At 37.6% G+C, this 20,642-nt stretch overlaps 1 protein-coding gene across 5 annotated transcripts in view; it reads right to left on the reverse strand.

The window, feature by feature from the left end:
- Positions 1-20,642, reverse strand: part of CYB5R4 (cytochrome b5 reductase 4) — a 111,180-nt gene that overhangs the window by 16,016 nt on the left and 74,522 nt on the right. For all 5 annotated transcript variants that reach the window (XM_088840732.1, XM_055432958.2, XM_055432957.2 and 2 more), the window contains 3 exons: positions 16,802-16,924; positions 5,412-5,552; positions 3,650-3,802 (listed from right to left, as the gene is read on the reverse strand). In XM_088840732.1, the coding sequence (XP_088696858.1) occupies positions 3,650-3,802; positions 5,412-5,552; positions 16,802-16,924 (417 nt within the window). The remainder of the gene's footprint in view (positions 1-3,649; positions 3,803-5,411; positions 5,553-16,801; positions 16,925-20,642) is intronic.

The following is a 20,642-nucleotide window of genomic DNA, read 5'->3' on the forward strand; positions in this document are numbered from 1 at the left end:
ATTTCTGTCCACAGTCCAGTCTTTCCAATGTCATAAAATTGATTAGACTCAGGCAAGGACCTGACGCTACTCTAATTCACAAGAGATTAAAGCATACCTGCCAGAATGGCAACGGATTTTCAGCCAGACTACCTGCAATTAGTGACCTGAGCTCCATCCAGGGCTTCTCATTCCCAATGCAGAAAGATAAAAAAATTGTACTATTTGGAAGGACAAAATAATCATATAAAATTGCTCGATGAACACAGAATTGAAACAAAGTGGATAGTTTGATAAGGTAGCTCCTATAGGTCATAATGGAGTTTCATGAGTTATCACTGTCATGCCAGTGTACAGCCCTCTAAGGGGCACCAGTGTCTGTGCCATGAGAGCTCCCCTAGATGAAGCTGAAAAAACACTGGCCTTACTATTGACTCTCCACCCTGTTCTCTGTTATACAATGTCTACAGATAGGTTATAATACCTCTTGTTACGTTTCCACCTTCTATATTACAATTGTGCTGTCAGTCCTTCACATGGTGGTATCACCTTCATCAGATCTACAGGTACTCCAAAATTCTATAGGTTCACATTTATGTTCAATATTTTGATTTATGTAACCAAAGATGACTCATCACATCTGTTATATGTTGATTGCTGAGCTTAACTTTCAGATAGCAAAAATTTTCTCTATTTCCAAATTCCAGTAATCTATTTCACTTGATACTACTGCTAATGTAGTCTTAAAGGGGGAAGGGCACATTTATTGTTAGGCAAAAGGCAGTGAAAAGTTGAAGACACAGAAAAAGGAGTAAAATAGTGAGGGAGGGAATCTCTAAATATTAGCAGATTTCATTATAGTCCCTTTATTAATTCTTTCAGAGTACTTTTATTGAGAGCCCATTATGTACCAACTGTTCTGCTAGGTATGGGAAACACAAAGATAAGACAATCTATACCCTTAAACTCAAAGTTCTGTAAATAAGAAATATTATGTATTCTTATCCTAGAGCTATGAACAAAGTGTTAGTTACTGAGGGGTTCAGAAGAGGAGGGAGGTTTCATAAAGGAAGTGATATTTTTAAAAAATACTAAAACAAAGGTACTTGACAGGTAGAAAGAGGGTCAATGGGCATCCTACAAAGCTCATGTACCCATGAATGAGGATGACAAACTTGTAGAGCCTGAGTAGCACAAGTATTTTGTATAGTGAGAGGTAAAGCTGAAGAGTTCATCAAAGTCTTCAATCAGTTAGGTAATGGAGACCCATCCAAGGTATCAAAGCTGCAGAGCAACATGATTAAATTGATTATCAGGGCAGATATGGATAAAGAACTGGAAAATGCAGATTAATAGTAAGATACAAGTTAAAGGCAACTGAGAGAGACCAGTTACATCAAGAGAGAAGTGATGAAGGACTGATCTAAGAAAGGATAGAAAAGACAGATTAAAAAGCCACTGGGAGGTAGACTCATCAGAACTTAGCCACTGACTGGATTGGAAGGGAGGCAATGGTTGTCTGAGGAGGCCTTACAAATAGCTGAGAAAAGAAGAGAAGTGAAGGCCAAGGAGAAAAGGAAAGATATAACCATCTCATTGTAGAGTTCCAAAGAATAGCAGGGAGAGATAAGAAAGCCTTCCTAAGTGATCAATGAAAAGAAATAGAAAAAAATAGAATGGGAAAGACTAGAGATCTCTTCAAGAAAATTAGAGACACCAAAGGAACATTTCAAGTAAAGATGGCACAATAAAAGACAGAAACAGTATGGACCTAACAGAAGCAGAAGATATCAAGAAGAAGTGGCAAGAATACACAGAAGAACTACATGAAAAAGATCTTAATAACCCAGACAAACTACAATGGTGTGATCACTCACCTAGAGCCAGACATCCTGGAATGTGAAGTCAAGTGGGCCTTAGGAACTATGAACTAATCACTACGAACAAAACTAGTGGAGGTGAGGAATTCCAGCTGAGCTTTTTCAAATCCTAAAAGATGATGCTGTGAAAGTGCTATACTCAATACGCCAGCAAATTTGGAAAACTCAGCAGTGGCCACAGGACTGGAAAAGGTCAGTTTTCATTTTAATACCAAAGAAAGGCAATGCCAAAGAATGTTCAAATCACCATACAATTGCACTCATTTCACATGCTAGCTAGCAAAGTAATAACTCAAAATTCTCCAAGCTAGGCTTCAACAGTATGTGAACTGAGAACTTCCAGATGTTCAGGCTGGATGAAGAAAAGGCAGAAGAACCAGAGATCAAATTGCCAATATCCGCTGGATCATAGAAAAACCAAGAGAATTCCAGAAAAACATCTACTTCTGCTTCATTGACTACGTTAAAGCCTTTGACTATGTGGAAAATTTTTCAAAAGATGGGAATACCAGATGACCTTACCTACCTCCTGAGAAATCTGTATGCAGTTCAAGAAGCAACAGAACCAGACATGAAACAATAGACTGGTTCCAAATTGGGAAAGAAGTACGTACGTCAAGGCTGTATATTGTCACCCTGCTTATTTAACTTATATGCAGGGTACATCAGGTGAGTGATTAGATGAAGCACAAGCTAGAAGCAAGACTGCAAGGAGAAACATCAATTACCTCAGATACGCAGATGACACCACCCTTATGGCAGAAAGCAAAGAGGAACTTAAGAGCCCCTTGATGAAAGTGAAAGGGGAGAGTGAAAAAGTTGGCTTAAAATTCAACATTCAGAAAACTAAGATCATGGCATTTGGTACCATCACTTCATGGCATACAGACTAGAAAACAATGGAAACAGTGACAGACTTTATTTTCTTGGGTTCCAAAATCACTGCAGATGATGACTTTGAATGAAATTAACTTAAATTGAAATAAACATGAAATTAAAAGATGCTTGTTCCTTGGAAGAATAGCCATGACAAAACTAGACAGCATGTTAAAAAGCAGAGATATTACTTCACCGACAAAGGTCTGTATAGTCAAAGCTGTGGTTCTTCCAGTAGTCATGTATGGATGTGAGACTGAACCATAAAGAAAGCTGAGTTTTGAAGAATTGATGCTTTTGAACTGTGGTGTTGGAGAAGACTCCTGAGAGTCCCTTGGACTGCAAGATCAAACCAGTGAATCCTAAAGGAAATCAGTCCTGAATATTCGTTGGAAGGGCTGATGCTGAAGCTGAAGTGCCAATACTTTGGTCACTTGATGCGAAGAACTGACTCATTGGAAAAGACTCTGATGCTGGGAAAGATTGAGGGTAGGAGGAGAAGGGGAGGACAGAGGATGACATCATTGGATGGCATCACTGACGCGATGGACATGAGTTTGAATAGGCTCTGGGAGTTGGTGATGGGACAGGGAAGCCTGGGCATGCTGCAGTCTACAGGGTCGCAAAAAGTTGGACATGACTGAGTGACAGAACTGAACTGAACTGAATGGGAAGGCTCAGGGAAGATTCAAGTCTCCAGATGGGGTGGAGGATGAACAGATAATATTTTGCAAAGAAGCAAAGAACAGATGAGGAATATGGAAGCAATATAGTGAGACTAAGAGAACACAACTTTGGCTGCAGACATGGTGAGTTTAAGATATTTGACAGATTCCACAAGGAAATAACCAAAGGAGAGTGTAACATGTGATCCAATCTAGAACACGATCTAAATTAAAAAAAAAAATACTAACCAATCTGAAGCTGATCAAGCTCTGGTGTGAAGAATCCAGCAGGGTAGATTTTGATCAAAAAGTAGATGTATATATTATTGGGAAGAACTGGTTCCTTGAACTCTGAGAATAAGGAATCAGATACAGGTGTATATGGCTTCACAATTTCAGTACCTGGAGAAAGTCAAAACGAAGAAATTCAATTCTAAAAATTTAAACAAATGAAGATGAAACATAAAAATGTTATGATGCTATCAGTATATATTTAAAACTGTACCCTTAATGTGAATACAGTTCTATGTTCCATATGTATATAGCACATGTATATATACTTCAAGTATTGAAATAATTTTAACAAATCAGTAATTCACCATAATATAAATAATCTGTTTTTATTAAGTGTGGCATAAATTGATAGGATTTTATGCTAATAAACTTAAAACAACCGTCTATGCCATCAGCATATAAGCTTTGTAATGGGCCACAACAAAAATGGCATCAGAAGTTTACACAGAGATACAAGGGGATACTTACACAAAAATTTTAATTATATACCAAATTTTTAACAATGAATACTGATGGCCAATGGGATCGTTTGGATTCTAGGAAGGCATGAATTTCACTTTTTACTTTATATTTTTGAATCATTTTAACAATTTATCATTTTACATATTATTTTGGTAATTGAAAAGAACACTAATCCAACTACTACTAAGAGTATAATAATAAAAAACAGGGTAAAATTAATAAGAAGCCATGTTATATTTTAGCTAGCCAAAATCCAAAGAAAGAGGAGTTAACACATTTGAAAGACCAAAATTTTATACATGGCTCCTTCACATATATGAAATTAACTATGTGTAAATTATATATAATACTTTGACAATAAATACACTGGGGAAGATATCAGTTATTGAATAACTTGGTATCAGTGATGATGAAGAGAAAAACTGAACAGTGTGTATAATGCACTATATTTATCAAATCCTGGCTGGTAGTCTGTGAAGCTACTTGCTGGAAACACTAGGACTGACATGGGAATGTTACCTTTTGCAGCTTCAACACGTTAAGAAGATATCAGACAACAGCTAGAAGGGTATTTAAAACAAGAGGTAGTTTGGGGGTGAAAACAAGGGAAAGAGAAAAGAATCCAGCAGGGTAGATATTCATCAAAAAACAGATGTATAAGGAATATATAAGGAATACAGTAAGGAATACATTTACAAGAGCTTCTTATACTGGTGGCACATGCAAGGAAATCACCTGTAATCATCCACTCATTTTCAGCTTTTAAATTCAATTTCATAAACGACCCTGAACTTAAAAGTGGCTAATGAGAGATGCTAGTGTATGTTTCTGGTAGCTGTCTTCACAGAAGACTGTGTGTTCTCTAACCTCTTTCTTTTAAGGGTTTGTTAATAACAGATTCCCTGCGGTAGGTAATGGCAACCCACTCTAGAATTCTTGCCAGGGAAATCCCAAGGACAGAGGAACCTGGCAGGTTGCAGAGGCGGAGACAACTTAGCAACTAAACAACAACAAAAGTAATAAATTACAATGCTGGTGGCACCGTCCCTGTGACGAGTGACAATTTCTTTGTTCCACACAGTGATGCAGCATAGCCAGAGTTCCCACTTGCAGGCACCCTGCATCCACAAACCCAGAAATGGGATATCACAGAGACCAGCTGCCCAGATACGTTTCACTAATAACCTACATGGGTGCTTGCATTAGTACTGATTACAAACTCCTTATGAAAGAAAATGTTTCTGCAAAGCCTTACCTGTAATAGGTAGCTTGAGGTAAACGTGTTGGCCAACTGGCACCTGAAGATGTGTGCTCGGTGGCAGCATTAAGCAGAAGAGCTTTGTATCATGAGTCACATCTTCCTTGGAAACTAACTGGCATTTTCTGTAGAACAAACCTAGAAAGAAGTTCATTTTCTCTTAGTGACAAATAAATTAGGTAAGAAGTACTCTCAGACCCACTACTCGAAAGCACAGACTCAGCTTCTGCTCTTTAGTGAGCTTGAATTTCACTAACAGGCCTATGACATTAAAAAAAATTCATTACTATTTTGAAAATCTTATAGTGTTAGTTTTTTCCATTTTACTTCCTGACATATCCATTTTCTAAAACCTGTAAATACTTCCATAATTTGAAAAAACAGCTTTATAAAATGAGTGTTATTTGCTTATGTCTGTTATTATAGCATGTTAAAACCATTACAGTCTAAGAAATGAAAGTCTAGTTTTTTCTTCTTAAATTTACTTTTTAAAAGAATTTCATCCTTTATGCCTTTATCAATAGCTATATAATTAAATTGTAGATGTGAAAAATAGTAACCATCAAAGCTCATTTTAAATTCTTTTCTTACAGAATGGCAAAGTCCTGAAATTCAAACATTTAAAGTTTAATAATACCAGCACTATTTAATAACATATAAATATTTCTTAGATAAAGGCAGGAAAATATACATTCTTGTGTCTCTGTATGTGTGTTATATATACACAAAAAATTTATATGTATATGAATTATAGGACATTTCAACAGTCAAAATATGATTAAAACAAAAATAAAAAGGTTAATAAGGGTATAAGCTTTGATTATCTGGAAAAATTTAAATGAAATACTGAAGATGCCAGGTTTGTGGTACTAAAATACAAATAAAAGGAACCAAGTATTTCTATAAATACTTGAAATATCTGAAATTAATACCCTAAGCTCAGGAAATATTTGCAAACAGAGCAAAATAATACCATTGGATTGGAAGATCTTATTACAGAAGTTCTGAAAGCATGAATATTTTCACTGGCAAATTCTCTTTTGAATGTAAACAGCATACCGGAGTAGACTAATGACACTGATTTGTTTCATAATTTCCTCTTTTTTATAAAACAGCATTCACAGAGATGTATCAGGAATTAATCCTAATAAAGCATCTTTGGCCATGTGAAGAGTCGACTCATTAGAAAAGACCCTGATGCTGGGAAAGACTGAAAGCAAAAGGAGAAGGGGCTGGCAGAGGATGAGATAGTTAGATAGCATCACCGATTCAATGGACATGAATCTGAGCAAACTTTGGAGGTCAGAGGAGGCTGGCGTGCTGCAGTCTGTGCGGTCGCAGAGTTGGAAACGACTTAGCGACTGAACAAAAACAATAACAAAGCATCTTATTATCCTAATTATGCTCTTTTTTTTAACCTAAAAATATTTAAGGAGGTAAAGATTTACTTCAGACCTTAGCATGTGAAGGCCCTACATCGAATAATCAATGGTTAGTAGAAAACCAAAATTCACATAGAATCCTAAGAAACCATTTTGGCCACAGTTTCATCCAATTCTCTTCTTCCCCTTTCGCTTGGTCCCCCAAAGACTGTGGTCACTACATCATTCTACCTGCCACCATGATAGCTTAGTGCGCACATAAACTTAAGAGTGGCCAGGGCAAAACTGAGACAAGATCATGGCCAAGGGTACCATCCAAGAGTTATACCAGAAGGCCTAATCCAACGCCAGACTGATGAAGAATCAAAGGAGCTAGGCTCACCTACAAGAAGAAATGAAGGTTCAGATGATCTCCTTATCCGTTCCTCTAGACCCTTCCTGTGACCCAGAGTGGCAATATTGGATTGGCCACAGAATTCATTCAGGATTTTCCATAAGGTGTTACAGAAAAACTGGAACAGATTTTTGGCCAACCAATAAGTGATGAGGGCCTCCCTTATAACTCGGTGGGTAAAGAATCTACCTGCAATGCAGGAGACCCGGGTTCGATCCCTGGGTCGAGAAGATCCCCTGGAGGAGGAAATGGCAACCCACTCCAGTATTCTTGCCTGGAGAATCCCATGGACAGAGGAGCCTGGCAGGCTACAGTTCATGGGGTCACAAAAGTCGTACACAACTTACACGACTAAATCACAATATGCGATGAGACCTCCAGGTCTAAACACATGAAAGTTATAAATCAGACAGATAACTGTTAAATAAAATAAGTTCTATGCTGTACCCTGTAATTTACCTTCATAAAGCCCCTTTAGAAGGCTAGGTTCAAATTCAGGATTCATGAACTCCTCAGAGATCCATGAAGGAAGAAGGCAGGGGGACGAGAGCTGCACTCCCACTCTGTCAATGGCCTGATTCCTGCTCTTTTCAGCCCTGCTGTCTGACCCTGAGTGGAGTCTTGTGTGGATGAGGGGACACTAGCCCATACATTCAAGCTTATCTACTTGCTGTCCCCATAACTAGCCTTGGCCACTCCTTGGATAGGCTTCCCACGTGGCTCAGTGGTAAAGAATTCCCTGCCAATGCAGGAGACATGGGTTTGATATCTCGATCGGGAAGATCCCCCAGAAAAGGGAATGGTTACTCACTCCAGTATTTTTGCTTGGGAAATCCCATGGACAGGGGACCCTGGTGGGCTACAGTTAATGGGGTCCCAAAGAGTCAGATACAACTTAGTGACTAAACAACAATTTCATGCATAGAAGTGGATCTGGGATCATTTGGGCAGGGAATTCTGGGGCTCCAGATACCTGGAGTGCAGTGATTAAGGAAAGAATTGTCCCCCCTCAGTTCCGGGGGGACAATTCCTTGCTTTGCATGCTCCTCACCCTGTGAGGGATGTGCGGCTGGTAGAGAGCCCTTGTGTTGTTCTCTAAGCACAGAATCCAAGGTAGGTGTCCCTCGTGAAAAGGTCTAGGGGCCACAGTGCTTTCCTCTAATCAAATCTAGTGCATACCCTCTGATGAAAAGACTCATCTTTAGACTTGACAATTTCACCTCCAGCCTTTGTCAGAAAGGATTTGTTACAGTAAGTCTGCATCTCTTTGACTATACTTAAAACACAAGGAAACTTTGGGTTACTATGATGGACTGGCTTTCTAGCTAGAGAATTAACACAGTATTCCTGCTATTTAACACTGAGATAATGTCAACATCTTTAAGTGTTAGTTGCTGAGCTGTGTTTGACTCTTTGCAATCCAATGGACTATAGCCTGCCAGGCTCCTCTGTCCATGGGATTTCCCAGGCAAGAATACTGGAGAGGGTTGGCATTTCCTTCTCCAGGGGAACTTACTGACCCAGGGATTGAACCTGCATTCAACATCTTACCAATAAAATAATAAAACTGCCATAATTTCAATGGGACATGCTAACGATAGGTTCTAAAAGTATTAAGAAAGATTTCAGAATGCTTTTGTCTTTCACTCTTTCACTTACACTGAAGAGAGAAGTCACATAGGCGTGGACCTAAAACATGGGGATAAAGGAAGATAAAGTAGATTTGTTGACCTGAGTCTGAATAATGCTGGTATTAAGGTGTCAGGTTTTTTGTTTTATAGGCATAACTATATGAGAAAATGAGAAACTAAAAATAAATATGAGATGGTAGAACAAAAAAGCAAGACAGAAAAATGTTCAGAAACCTAACTTCTTTTTTAAAAAAAATCTTAATTTTTAAGTTGGAGTACAGCAAAGTGATTCAGTTATATATATATATGTACACATGCATACACACACATACATTCTTTTTCAGGTTTCTTTTCATTATGGATTATTATAAGTTATTGAATATAGTTCCCCGTGCTATATGGTAGGTCCTTGTTATCTATTTTATGTATAGTAGTGTGTATCTGTTAATCCCAGACTAAATTCTTTTAATAACATACAAATAATATTGAGATACTCAGGGTAACACTGAAACACTGAGGATAATATGGTGATTTGGGCATTCTTTATTCTTCTTGTTGAAAAGAAACTACAGCTTGCCTTCTAGAGATAGAATTTCACAAGGCAAAAATAAAGAGAAAGTTCAGTGGGAGAGAGTTGTGAAAGAGCACTGGATTGGGGGTCCACACCTTCCTGTTCTAAGTACATTTTTTGTTTTTTTGGCCATGCCATGCAGCACACAGGACCTCAGTTCCCAGACTAGGGATTAAACCCATGCACCCCTGCAGGGGAAGTGTGAGTCCTAACCACTGGAATTCTTCTAGTGTTCTTTCAAATCACCTATTCACTCCCATTTTCCCTGCTGGAAACAGGGGCTTACAGATGTTAAATAGTTTGCCCAAGATCATAGAGTCACTAGAGAAGATGTGGGATGGGGGAAGAAGTTATGAGAGTTTCTTGCCCCAACTCATAAGACTTGTTCAAAAAGTTTGAGAACTATCGTTCTAGACCAGTACATTGTCCTTTAGAATCTTCCTCATTATTTTAACCATGTCGGTTCAAACACAAATATTTAGAGACTATCCCCCTACCCTTTAAAACGCCCTAGTAACTATTCAATGTCCAAATTAAGGAGCCAGTTCAGCAAGTCATCATCTATCTTAGGTACCTCTCTTCTTCAACATCCCCAGCAGGATACCTTGGGATTTCATCATGCTATTCAGAACAGTTTGCAACTGAACACTTAAGAATTATGTCTGGAATTTTCCATTTAATATTTTTGGACCACGACTGACCAAGGGTAAGTGAAACCTCAGAAAGCAAAGCTGAAAAAAAGGTGGCGGTGGGATGGGGGCACTGTATTTGTCTTTGACTCTGATCTCGAACATGGGATTCCTAATACCCTGGTAAATTCCTAAGTAATAAGGGAAAAGTAGGAATATCTTTGTTCTCATGTGGTGACTCTGGGTAGATTCCTGGATGGGGGCTGGTCACCAGAAAGACTGAGCTATGGTCAAAAGTTTGGAATTTCCTGCTCCATAGCCCACCCTCTGGAGAGGAAAGAGGGGCTGGAAATGAACTTACGTAGAAGAAACAACAAAGTTTTAGTTATTATGTGCTTTTGAAAGTATTGCATAAACTGCAATTATTTTTGCTGTTTTTAAAAAATTATTCAGCCTTTGTACTAATTTTGATAAGGTTTTCACTTAACCTCTGGTGGTTGCTGTTCAGTCACTAAAGTCATGTCTGACTCTCTGAAACCCCAAGGACTGCAGCATGCCAGGCTTCCCTGTCCTTCACCATCTCCTGGAGTTTGCTCAAACTCAGTGACTATCCAACCACCTCATCTGACCTCTTGTAATATAGCTTTACTATCCTCACTCAAACCACTCCACTCTTGCATATATGAGTAAGAAAACATTCATAACACATCTTCAAACACCCAGGATGATAAATGTGTATGGGTACATGCTTTTTCCATATACTGAGGTAAAAACTAATGAAGCAGTATTAGTAAATTGACAATAGAGCATAGATTCCTTTCTGTTTTAACTATTAATATTACTATTAAAAATAAATTTGAAATGTATTCAGTTCTTTTGCTATCTTACCAAAATGTGAGCTGAATCTTTCTTTCAAAGTAAGGATTTTGTAGAGTTAAACATCAGTGTTAAGCTACGAAAAAGGTAGCTTTTCTTCTAAGACGAGGTTCAATGTGGTCCTTAGACAATGAAGCCCATATCGTTTAGTAAGGTTGTCATTAGATTTGAACATCTCTGTGCTTATCACCTTTCCTCAGCTCCATAACTAATAATTCAGTCAACATTATACATTAAAGTGCTTGAATTCTAAGTTTTTAAACTTCTTCTATTCTGTCTTTTAACACAGTAAATAATTTCTTACTTATTTACAGCCTGCTCCATCTATTTTGTGTTTCTTCATATTCAGGCCGTTCTGCTAGAAATGAGAATAAGACAGCAACATGCTAAAGCATCTTATAATTAATGTGCAAGTGACAACTTTACACCTGTTGGGCTGAGCAGACAATTTAAAAGCATAAAGTACTGTGAAGTTCTATTTGCTAGCCATAGGATTCTCTTCTTTTCCAGTAATTCTGAATGACTGTTTTAGGCAGCAAAGAAACATGGTTGCACAGGCAAGAAAGGGTTGGGAAGGGGCGAGGGTGGATCTTTATACACTGACAAGAAGAGCTGTTGTTCCTTATGACAGCGAACAGCTTGCCTGTAGAATCCCAGGCCCCGTAGAAAGCCTCAATTAAGTGACTGCTCACAAAGTGTCAACAAGCACGTTTACAAGTACAGATAGCACTTCTGGATGTGTATGCATGTGGTGTCAGCAATTTAGAAGCCCTGATAAAAGTATAGGTCAAATCATGCAAAACTGCCATTTTTCTAGGTAAAAAATAAACAGCAGTGGTTTCATACAGTTCAGCATGATTTAAAAACACAGTTATAGATTCTCTATGTATTTAATCTAAAGGTTTATAAACGGCTATTGACATATCAAAATTATGACACAACTTTTCAAAATATTGTTTATTCTTTAGTATCTCAATATTCATTTACTGAGCTATTAGTTGTCAAATTTACAAACCAACCTTTGTGTGATGATCTGAATCCCCATATTAAAGGCAATCACAATTAAAATAAAATTTTAGGCTGGGTACAGAAATAGCAACCCAGTATTCTATTAGCTTCTGACTCTTAATAGACAAGTTTCATAGTCATATCACACACACACCACACCACACAAATACTCACTCATAATTTTCATCTTTGAGAAGAAAATAATAATTGGAAGTGCCCAAGTTACAAATGGTAGTCTGGTTCTATTCATACAATTTAATTTATCAACTGTTACACCTGTATTAAAGGTAAAAAATGAAGTAGTTTCTCTGCTCTGATTATGTTCTTTGCTATATATTTAAATCTTTTGTGTAAGTAAACTCTAGATTTGACACGAAGGTACTACATTAAAAGTCTTCAACTTACATGCTTAGTTTCAAACTTAAATTTTTTAACTAAGAAAAAAGGAAGAAGCCAGCATGCTAATATCATAAAAATTGATAATTCTGGCAATACACATTGAAAATCCAGGAGCCACATAACAGAGTAAACATTTGAACTTACTGACAGCAAGTTAAATCAGAATATTTTGATGATGTAAGTATTCGGCTTTGCTAGTACAGAAAATAACCTATAGTTTTTGTCATGAGTTAGGGAAGAGAAAGGACAAAGAAGAAATGAATCTGTGCTAATTCAGGCAAATAAACAGAAAAATCCCCTAAACTGAGTCATTTTCCAAAGTAGAAAATCTAATTCACTGAAAAATACAAGCGCGGCTTCAATGTCACACAAGAAAGCTAAAACAAACTATGGTGGCTCACAACTCAATCCAAAATTTATGGCAGGGATGAAAGAGTTCATGGAAAGCCTCAGGAAATTATAGGGAAGAATACTTGAGCAATGTTCATTCTAACTATTTCTAAATAGAGGTTAACTTTGGTTCTCAGTATCATTTATTTCTAGGACTTGGCTTTTATCTGGTTTGCTATGATTTTTCAATCACTAGAGAGCAAGATAATTTCAGGGCAACAGATTTTACCTTAATAATATCTTTTTTCATTTTCAAGGTCTTTTACCTGTTCTCTTCTGATCTGCTGTATCTGCTATTATTCCTCTCTCTTCTGCCTATCTTATACCATGCAATTGAGACCTCCTGCTCTTGGAAAATGAATCTATTTCACCTTTCCCACATATGGTTTACATTTTCTTTTTCTGCCACCTGCAAAAGGTCTGGCACAATAAGTACCGAGTAAGTACTGCAAGGAGATCCAACCAGTCCATTCTAAAGGAGATCAATCCTGGGTGTTCATTGGAAGGACTGATGCTAAAGCTGAAACTGCAATACTTTGGCCACCTCATGAGACGAGTTGACTCACTGGAAAAGACTCTTATGCTGGGAAAGGTTGGGGGCGGGAGGAGAAGGGGACGACAGAGAATGAGATGGCTGGATGGCATCACCAACTCTGTGGACATGAGTTTGAGTGAACTCCGGGAGTTGGTGATGGACAGGGAGGCCTGGCGTGCTGTGATTCATGGGGTCGCAGAGAGTCGGACACGACTGAGTGACTGAACTGAACTGAACTGAACTGAATGATATCTGGAAAGTCCTTCATAACTTTCTTTTTTAAGTCACTTTCAAAACATTGCTTGAAATTCACCTTCATTCATGGAGAGTCATTCAAGGTCAGATTGATCTACATCTGTTCACTTAAGTTTACCTTAGAATTTATTCAAGTTTGTACTAAGTAACTTCCTCTTATTGGCCTATGTCTTGATATAAGTATTCTTTAACCCCATGTTTATGTATGTTCTTTCTTCCACCTAGGAAAATAATTCTGATGCCATTTATTTGTTACATACCACAATACCTAAAATAGCATTCCACACACAATAAGCACTGAAAATGCAGCTACCTGATACTTTTCTGAAAATTAAAATATTATCTACAAATACATTTTTATAGTCTTAAATATTTAAAGACGGTAAGCTGAATATATGCAGTTAGTTTCTTCTAACCTTTCCCTAAAATAGAAGCAAAGATGGGGTGTGTGTGTGAGAGAGAGACAGAGTAAGAGTGTTTGGTTGTTTTTTAAGGCATAGCCTGTAAGGATAGAAAGAACTGACTCAGTTAACTGTAAAGCTAAATCCCAAACTAGACATACAAAAAGTCAAGAATCAATCCATCTGTAATACAAGATCTCATTAAGGCTCAGAAATTGGCAGGACTAAGTATCTCTGGAATCAGAGGGAAGGCAGAGCTGAAACTGCTTTCTGGATTAAAGTTCATTTAAGAAGCCTAGCTGTTCTTGCCTGGAGAATCCCAGGGACTGGGGAGCCTCGTGAGCTTCCGTCTATGGGATCACACAGAGTCGGACACGACTGAAGTGACTTAGCAGCAGCAGCAGCAGCAGCAGCTGTCTCCCCTAGCCCCACCTTTCTGAAGTCTTTCCTTATTTCACAAAGCCACAGGCTGATTCTCTATTATTCGGGCAAAATATCAGAATTTTGCAAAAAAACGGGTTTCTGGATTGTGTATATTTTATAGGCTGAACTGTGTGCATCTCAATGTTCAGCATTAAAGTCACTTCTCCAGTACTAGAGAATGCAACTATATTTGGAGATGGGTATTTTAAAAAGTAAGTTAAAATGAGGTGATTTGGATGGTCCCTAGTCCAGTTAGCCTGATGTCCTTATAAGAAGAGGCAACAGGGACACGGACACAGAGGGAACATGTGAAGACAGCCATCTACAAACCAAGGAGAAGCCAACACTCCAAGCCAAGGAGAAGCCAACCACCTCCTACAACGTCAGGAGAAGCTAACCCTACGAGAATCTTAGTGTCAGACTTTAGCCTTCAGACTGTGAGAAAATAAACTTCTGTTATTATCCCACTAAGTCTGTGGTACTTTTTTATGGCAACCTTAGTAGACTAATACAGGACAGTTGACAAAACAAATTTTAAAAAGGAAATTAAAGTTTACTGATACCCCTGCCTTCTTTTCCCATGTAACTTTTGAAATGTTGGGTGCAAGGTAGAAAACTGTTTAGAGACTCCTGCAAAACACTGGCATCAGACTTTTCTGATCCAGCCACACAGCAAATGTTTCTTTTCTGATCCAAAGAAAGGATCCAGCAACACAGCAATGTTACTGTCAGCAAGCAACGCCCCCCCCACCACAGTTTCCAACCAGCTTTTAGAGTTCAACCCAGAAATACACGCAGATAGTCAAGGATCAGCAGACATTCAAAGGAAGCATCTAATATGAAAGAGACCAAAACGAGGTTAGGCTACACAGGGAAACAAAAACTCTAAAACACTATCAGTAGTTCTTAAAAAGCTAAGAGAAGGGAGTAAGTAGGATGCTAAGACAAATAAAAATCAAAAAACGTCTCTAAAGTTAAAAATATGAAAGTAGAAATGAGTTACTCAACAGCAGAGTTAGAAGACACAGCTGAAAACAACTCCCAAAAAGTAGAACAAAAGGACAAAATTGAAAATGAGAGGAAAAAAAAAAAAAAAGAAAATGAGAGAGAAAAGACAAGATAATAGAAAACTGGTTAAGAAGGCTTAAAATAAGAACACTTTTAGGGACTTCCCTGGTCCAGTGATTAAACTTCCACCTACTAATGCAAGGGACATGGGTTCCATCCCTGGTCTGGGAACTAAGATCCCACATGCTGTGGGGTGACTAAGCCATAGCTACTGAGCCTGCACGCTCCAGAGCGGTGCTCCTCAACAAGAGAAGCCACTGCAACATGAACCTGAGCACCACACTAGCCAAAGCCAGAGTACATCAATGAAGAGTAGGTGTGCCACATCAAAGGACCCAGTGCAGCCAAAAGTAAATAAATAAAAAATAATATATATTTTTAAAAGTCTTAAAAAAAACGAACACTTCTAAAAAAGTAAAAACAGACCATGGAGGGAAGAAAAATCAGTACTTTCCAGACACACGGGTCTTAAGCTTCCATAATGGAAAGGTTAGCACAATGGCAAGCCACTCCAGTACTCTTGCCTAGAAAATCCCGTGGATGGAGCAGCCTGGTAGGCTGCAGTCCGTGGGGTCGCTAAGGGTCGGACACGACTGAGCGACTTTACTTTCACTTTTCACTTTCACACATTGGAGAAGGAAATGGCAACCCACTCCAGTGTTCTTGCCTAGAGAATCCCAGGGACGGGGGAGCCTGGTGGGCTTCCGTCTATGGGGTCACACAGAGTCGGACACGACTGAAGTGACTTAGCAGCAGCAGCAGCAGCAGCACAAAGGATGACCATTTGGCACAAAAGTTGAAAACAGACCTCCATTATGGTCTATCAAACTATGAAATTTCAAAACACTTGGAACAAGAGGCAAATCCTCCTTCCAAAGAAAATATGGAGTGCATCACTTTGTGAAAATTCATCAAGCAGAACACTTAAAATACGCACCTTTGCCTGTAAGATGTTACACTTAAATTAAAAGCTCTAAAAAATAAAGGAAGAAAATGAACGGTATTATCTTTAGGAAGTAAACTCAGAAACTGGTTTAGATAAGCATAGGGGCAATAAACGTGCCTTCTCTAACAGAAAAAAATTAGATGTGCCTACAGGGCATAAACTTTACTTGTTTTTGCACCTTTTGTAAAAGGGAGCCAGGAGGAATGAAGGAGTGAAAGGTCTAAGTGGGTATTCTCCATTTAGCTATCATTACTTAATGACCCCATTATGCCTAAACATTAGATAGCAGAGTCAGAAATGTAATCTCTGTTTAAAAAATAAAAAAGGAGGGTAACAAACCCAATTCCCCATTTCAATTCTTTAGAAAGAGATACAAGGACCCTTTGGCTCACTGAAAGTGGCCCTCCAAATTCTGGTACAACTGAGCCACTGACATATATTTTCATGAACCCAGGACTCAAAATAACAGCATAGCCTACCTGTATCTTTCTTTGGAATAAATGAATTATGATTCTCCAGGGGATGACCAAGGCATTTCCAAGAAATATTCTCTTTTTTCTTCAGGATGATCTCTATTTTTCCCACATTCTCAACAACTAGCACTGAAAAGAAGATAAACTCCATTTATATTCATTGATATTAAATATGAGAGTTTATTTTTAAACCAGATTTTCTCAAACAACCCAAATGTCCTGATCTGATATGAATGACATTGATCATTAGTGAAATAAATAAAATTTTTGGTACATATTCCTCAAAATTGTTTATGCCTCATATGATGTTAAATTCAGTTTATCTTAACTTCAGATTAACTTCTTTCAAATTAATATATCAGGAGCCAAACTAATACATAATACTGGTTTTCATACAAGCTCAAATAGAGCGATGGCAACTAATACACAGCTTTAAAAAAAAAACCTTAAATACACAAACTAGCCACTGAATGAATCCACAAAAGCAAATTTAATTTATACTCTATTAAACATTTCTTGGAATCTGAAAGAGTCTTATGAGTGAATTCAGTAAACCAATATTAAGCTTAATAAACAGAAAAGGCTCCAGGAGAATGAATCCCTATAAATTATCCTTATAATTATCAATCTTTGATAATTAAAAATATTTTATATTATCTTTTTATTTTTGAATATTTGAAATAGTTTAGAATATATGAATATAATATTAATAATATAATAAGCTTTATTTTATTTATTTATTTTTGATTCTAAGTACATTTTTATTCTAAGGCCCTTTTAAGGAATGTGGCCATGAAGGGCCAGAAGACAGTCTTTCTAATCATGGACACTCAGAATAAAGAGGAAGCTTTTCTAGAGGATATCGACAGTGTGCTCAATACTGGGGAAGTACCTAATATTTTTGCATCAGATGAAAAACAAGAAGTGATGGAGCTAAATGCTTTTCAGGGAGTGCTGCTCCCAACTCAGAAATGTTACCTTGAAACTTTTCTGTTCTTCAATATAAATTTGGCTTGTTCAGAGAATTTTGGTAATCAAAAACTTTTTTTATTCTTTAAAAAATTTTTTTAAAATATAAATTTATTTAATTGGAGGCTAATTACTTTACATTATTGTATTCATTTTGCCATACATTGACATGAATCCACCACAGGTGTACATGTGTTCCCCATCCTGAAACTCCCTCCCACCTCCCTCCCCATACCATACCTCTGGGTCATCCCAGTGCACCAGCCCTGAGCATCCTGTCTCATGCATCGAACCTGGACTGGCAATTCGTTTCACATATGATAATATACATGTTTCAATGACATTCTCCCAAATCATCTCACCCTCACCCTCTCCCACAGAGTCCAAAAGACTGTTCTATACATCTGTGTCTCTTTTGCTGTCTCGCATATAGGGTTATCGTTACCATCTTTCTAAATTCCATATATATGCGTTAATATACTGTATTGGTGTTTTTCTTTCTGGCTTACTTCACTCTGTATAATAGGCTCCAGTTTCATCCACCTCATTAGAACTGATTCAAATGTATTCTTTTTAATGGCTGAGTAATATTTCATTGTGTATATGTACCACAGATTTCATATCCATTCGTCTGCTGATGGACATCTAGATTACTTCCATGTCCTGGCTATTACAAACAGTGATGTGACAAACATTGGGGTACATGTGTCTCTTTCAATTCTGGTTTCCTCGGTAGGTATGCCCAGCAGTGGTATTGCTGGGTCATATGGCAGTTCTATTTTCAGTTTTATAAGGAATTTCCACACTGTTCTCCATAGTCGCTGTACTAGTTTGCATTCCCACCAACAGTGTAAGAGGGTTCCCTCTTCTCCACACCCTCTCCAGCATTTATTGCTTGTAGACTTTTGGATAGCAGCCATTCTGACTGGCGTGATATGGTACTTCATTGTGGTTTTGATTTGCATTTCTCTGATAATGAGTGATGTTAAATTAAGCATCTTTTCATGTGTTTGTTAACCATCTGTATGTCTTCTTTGGAGAAATGTCTGTTTAGTTTTTTGGCCCAGTTTTTGACTGGGTCATTTATTTTTCTGGAATTGAGCTGCAGGAGTTGCTTGTATTTTTGAGATTAATTGTTTGTCTGCTGCTTTGTTTGCTATTATTTTCTCCCATTCTGAAGGCTGTCTTTTCACCTTGCTTATAGTTTCCTTTGTTATGCAAAAGCTTTTAAGTTTAATTAGGTCCCATTTGTTTATTTTTGGTTTTATTTCCAATATTCTGGGAGGTGGGTCATGGAGGATCCTGCTGTGATTTATGTCGGAGAGTGTTTTGCCTGTTTTCCTCTAGGAGTTTTATAGTTTCTGGTCTTACGTTTAGATCTTTAATCCATTTTGAGTTTATTTTTGTGTATGGTGTTAGAAAATGTTCTAGTTTCATTCTTTTACAAGTGGTTGACCAGTTTTCCCAGCACCACTTGTTAAAGAGACTGTCTTTTCTCCATTGTATATTCTTGCCTCCTTTGTCGAAGATAAGGTGTCCATAGTTGCATGGCTTTCTATTTTGTTCCACTGATCTATATTTCTGTCTTTATGCCAGTACTATACTGTCTTGATGACTGTGGCTTTGCGGTAAAGCCTGAAGTCCGGCAGGTTGATTCCTCCAGTTCCATTTTTCTTTCTTAAGATTGCTTTGGCTATTCGAGGTTTTTTGTATTTCCACACAAATTGTGAAATTATTTGTTCTACTTCTTTGAAAAATACTGTTGGTCGCTTGATAGGGCTTGCATTGAATCTACAGATTGCTTTGGGTAGTATACCCATTTTCACTATATTGATTCTTTCAATCCATGAACATGGTATATTTCTCCATCTATTTGTGTCCTCTTTGATTTCTTTCACCAGTGATTTATAGTTTTCTATATATAGGCATTTTGTTTCTTTAGGTAGATATATTCCTAAGTATTTTATTCTTTTTGTTGCAATGATGAATGGAATTGTTTCCTTAATTTCTGTTTTCTCATTGTTAGTGTATAGGAATGCAAGGGATTTCTGTATGTTAATTTTATATCCTGCAACTTTACTATATTCATTGATTAGCTCTAGTAATTTTCTGGTTGAGTCTTTAGGGTTTTCTATGCAGAGGATCATGTCATCTGCAAACAGTGAGAGTTTTACTTCTTCTTTTCCAATATGGATTCCTTTTATTTCTTTTTCTGCTCTGATTGCACTGTGGCCAAAACTTCCAAAACTATGTTGAACAGTAGTGGTAAGAGTGGGCACCCTTGTCTTGTTACTGACTTTAGGGGAAATTCTTTCAATTTTTCACCATTGAGGATAATGTTTGCTGTGGGTTTGTCATATATAGCTTTTATTATGTTGAGGTATGTTCCTTATATTCCTGCTTTCTGGAGGGTTTTTTATCATAAATGGATGTTGAATTTTGTCAAAGGCTTTCTCTGCATCTATTGAGATAATCACATGGTTTTTATCTATTTGTTAATGTGGTGTATTACATTGATTGATTTGCAGATATTGAAAAATCCTTGCATCCCTGGGATAGAGACCACTTGGTCATGATGTATGATCTTTTTAATGTGTTGCTGGATTCTGATTGCTCGAATTTTGTTAAGGACTTTTGCATCTATGTTCATCAGTGATATTGGCCTGTAGTTTTCTTTTTTTGTGGCATCTTTGTCAGGTTTTGGTATTAGGGTGATGGCCTCATAGAATGAGTTTGGCAGTTTACCTTCCTCTGACATTTTCTGGAAGAGTTTGAGTAGGATAGCTGTTAGCTCTTCTCTAAATTTTTGGTAGAATTCAGCCGTGAAGCCATCTGGTCCTGGGCTTTTGTTTGCTGAAAGATTTCTGATTACAGTTTC

This window comes from Moschus berezovskii, chromosome 10 (assembly GCF_049115385.1).
Source record: "Moschus berezovskii isolate FMDL1 chromosome 10, NW_MosBer_1.0, whole genome shotgun sequence".
Taxonomy (NCBI): Eukaryota; Metazoa; Chordata; class Mammalia; order Artiodactyla; family Moschidae; genus Moschus; species Moschus berezovskii.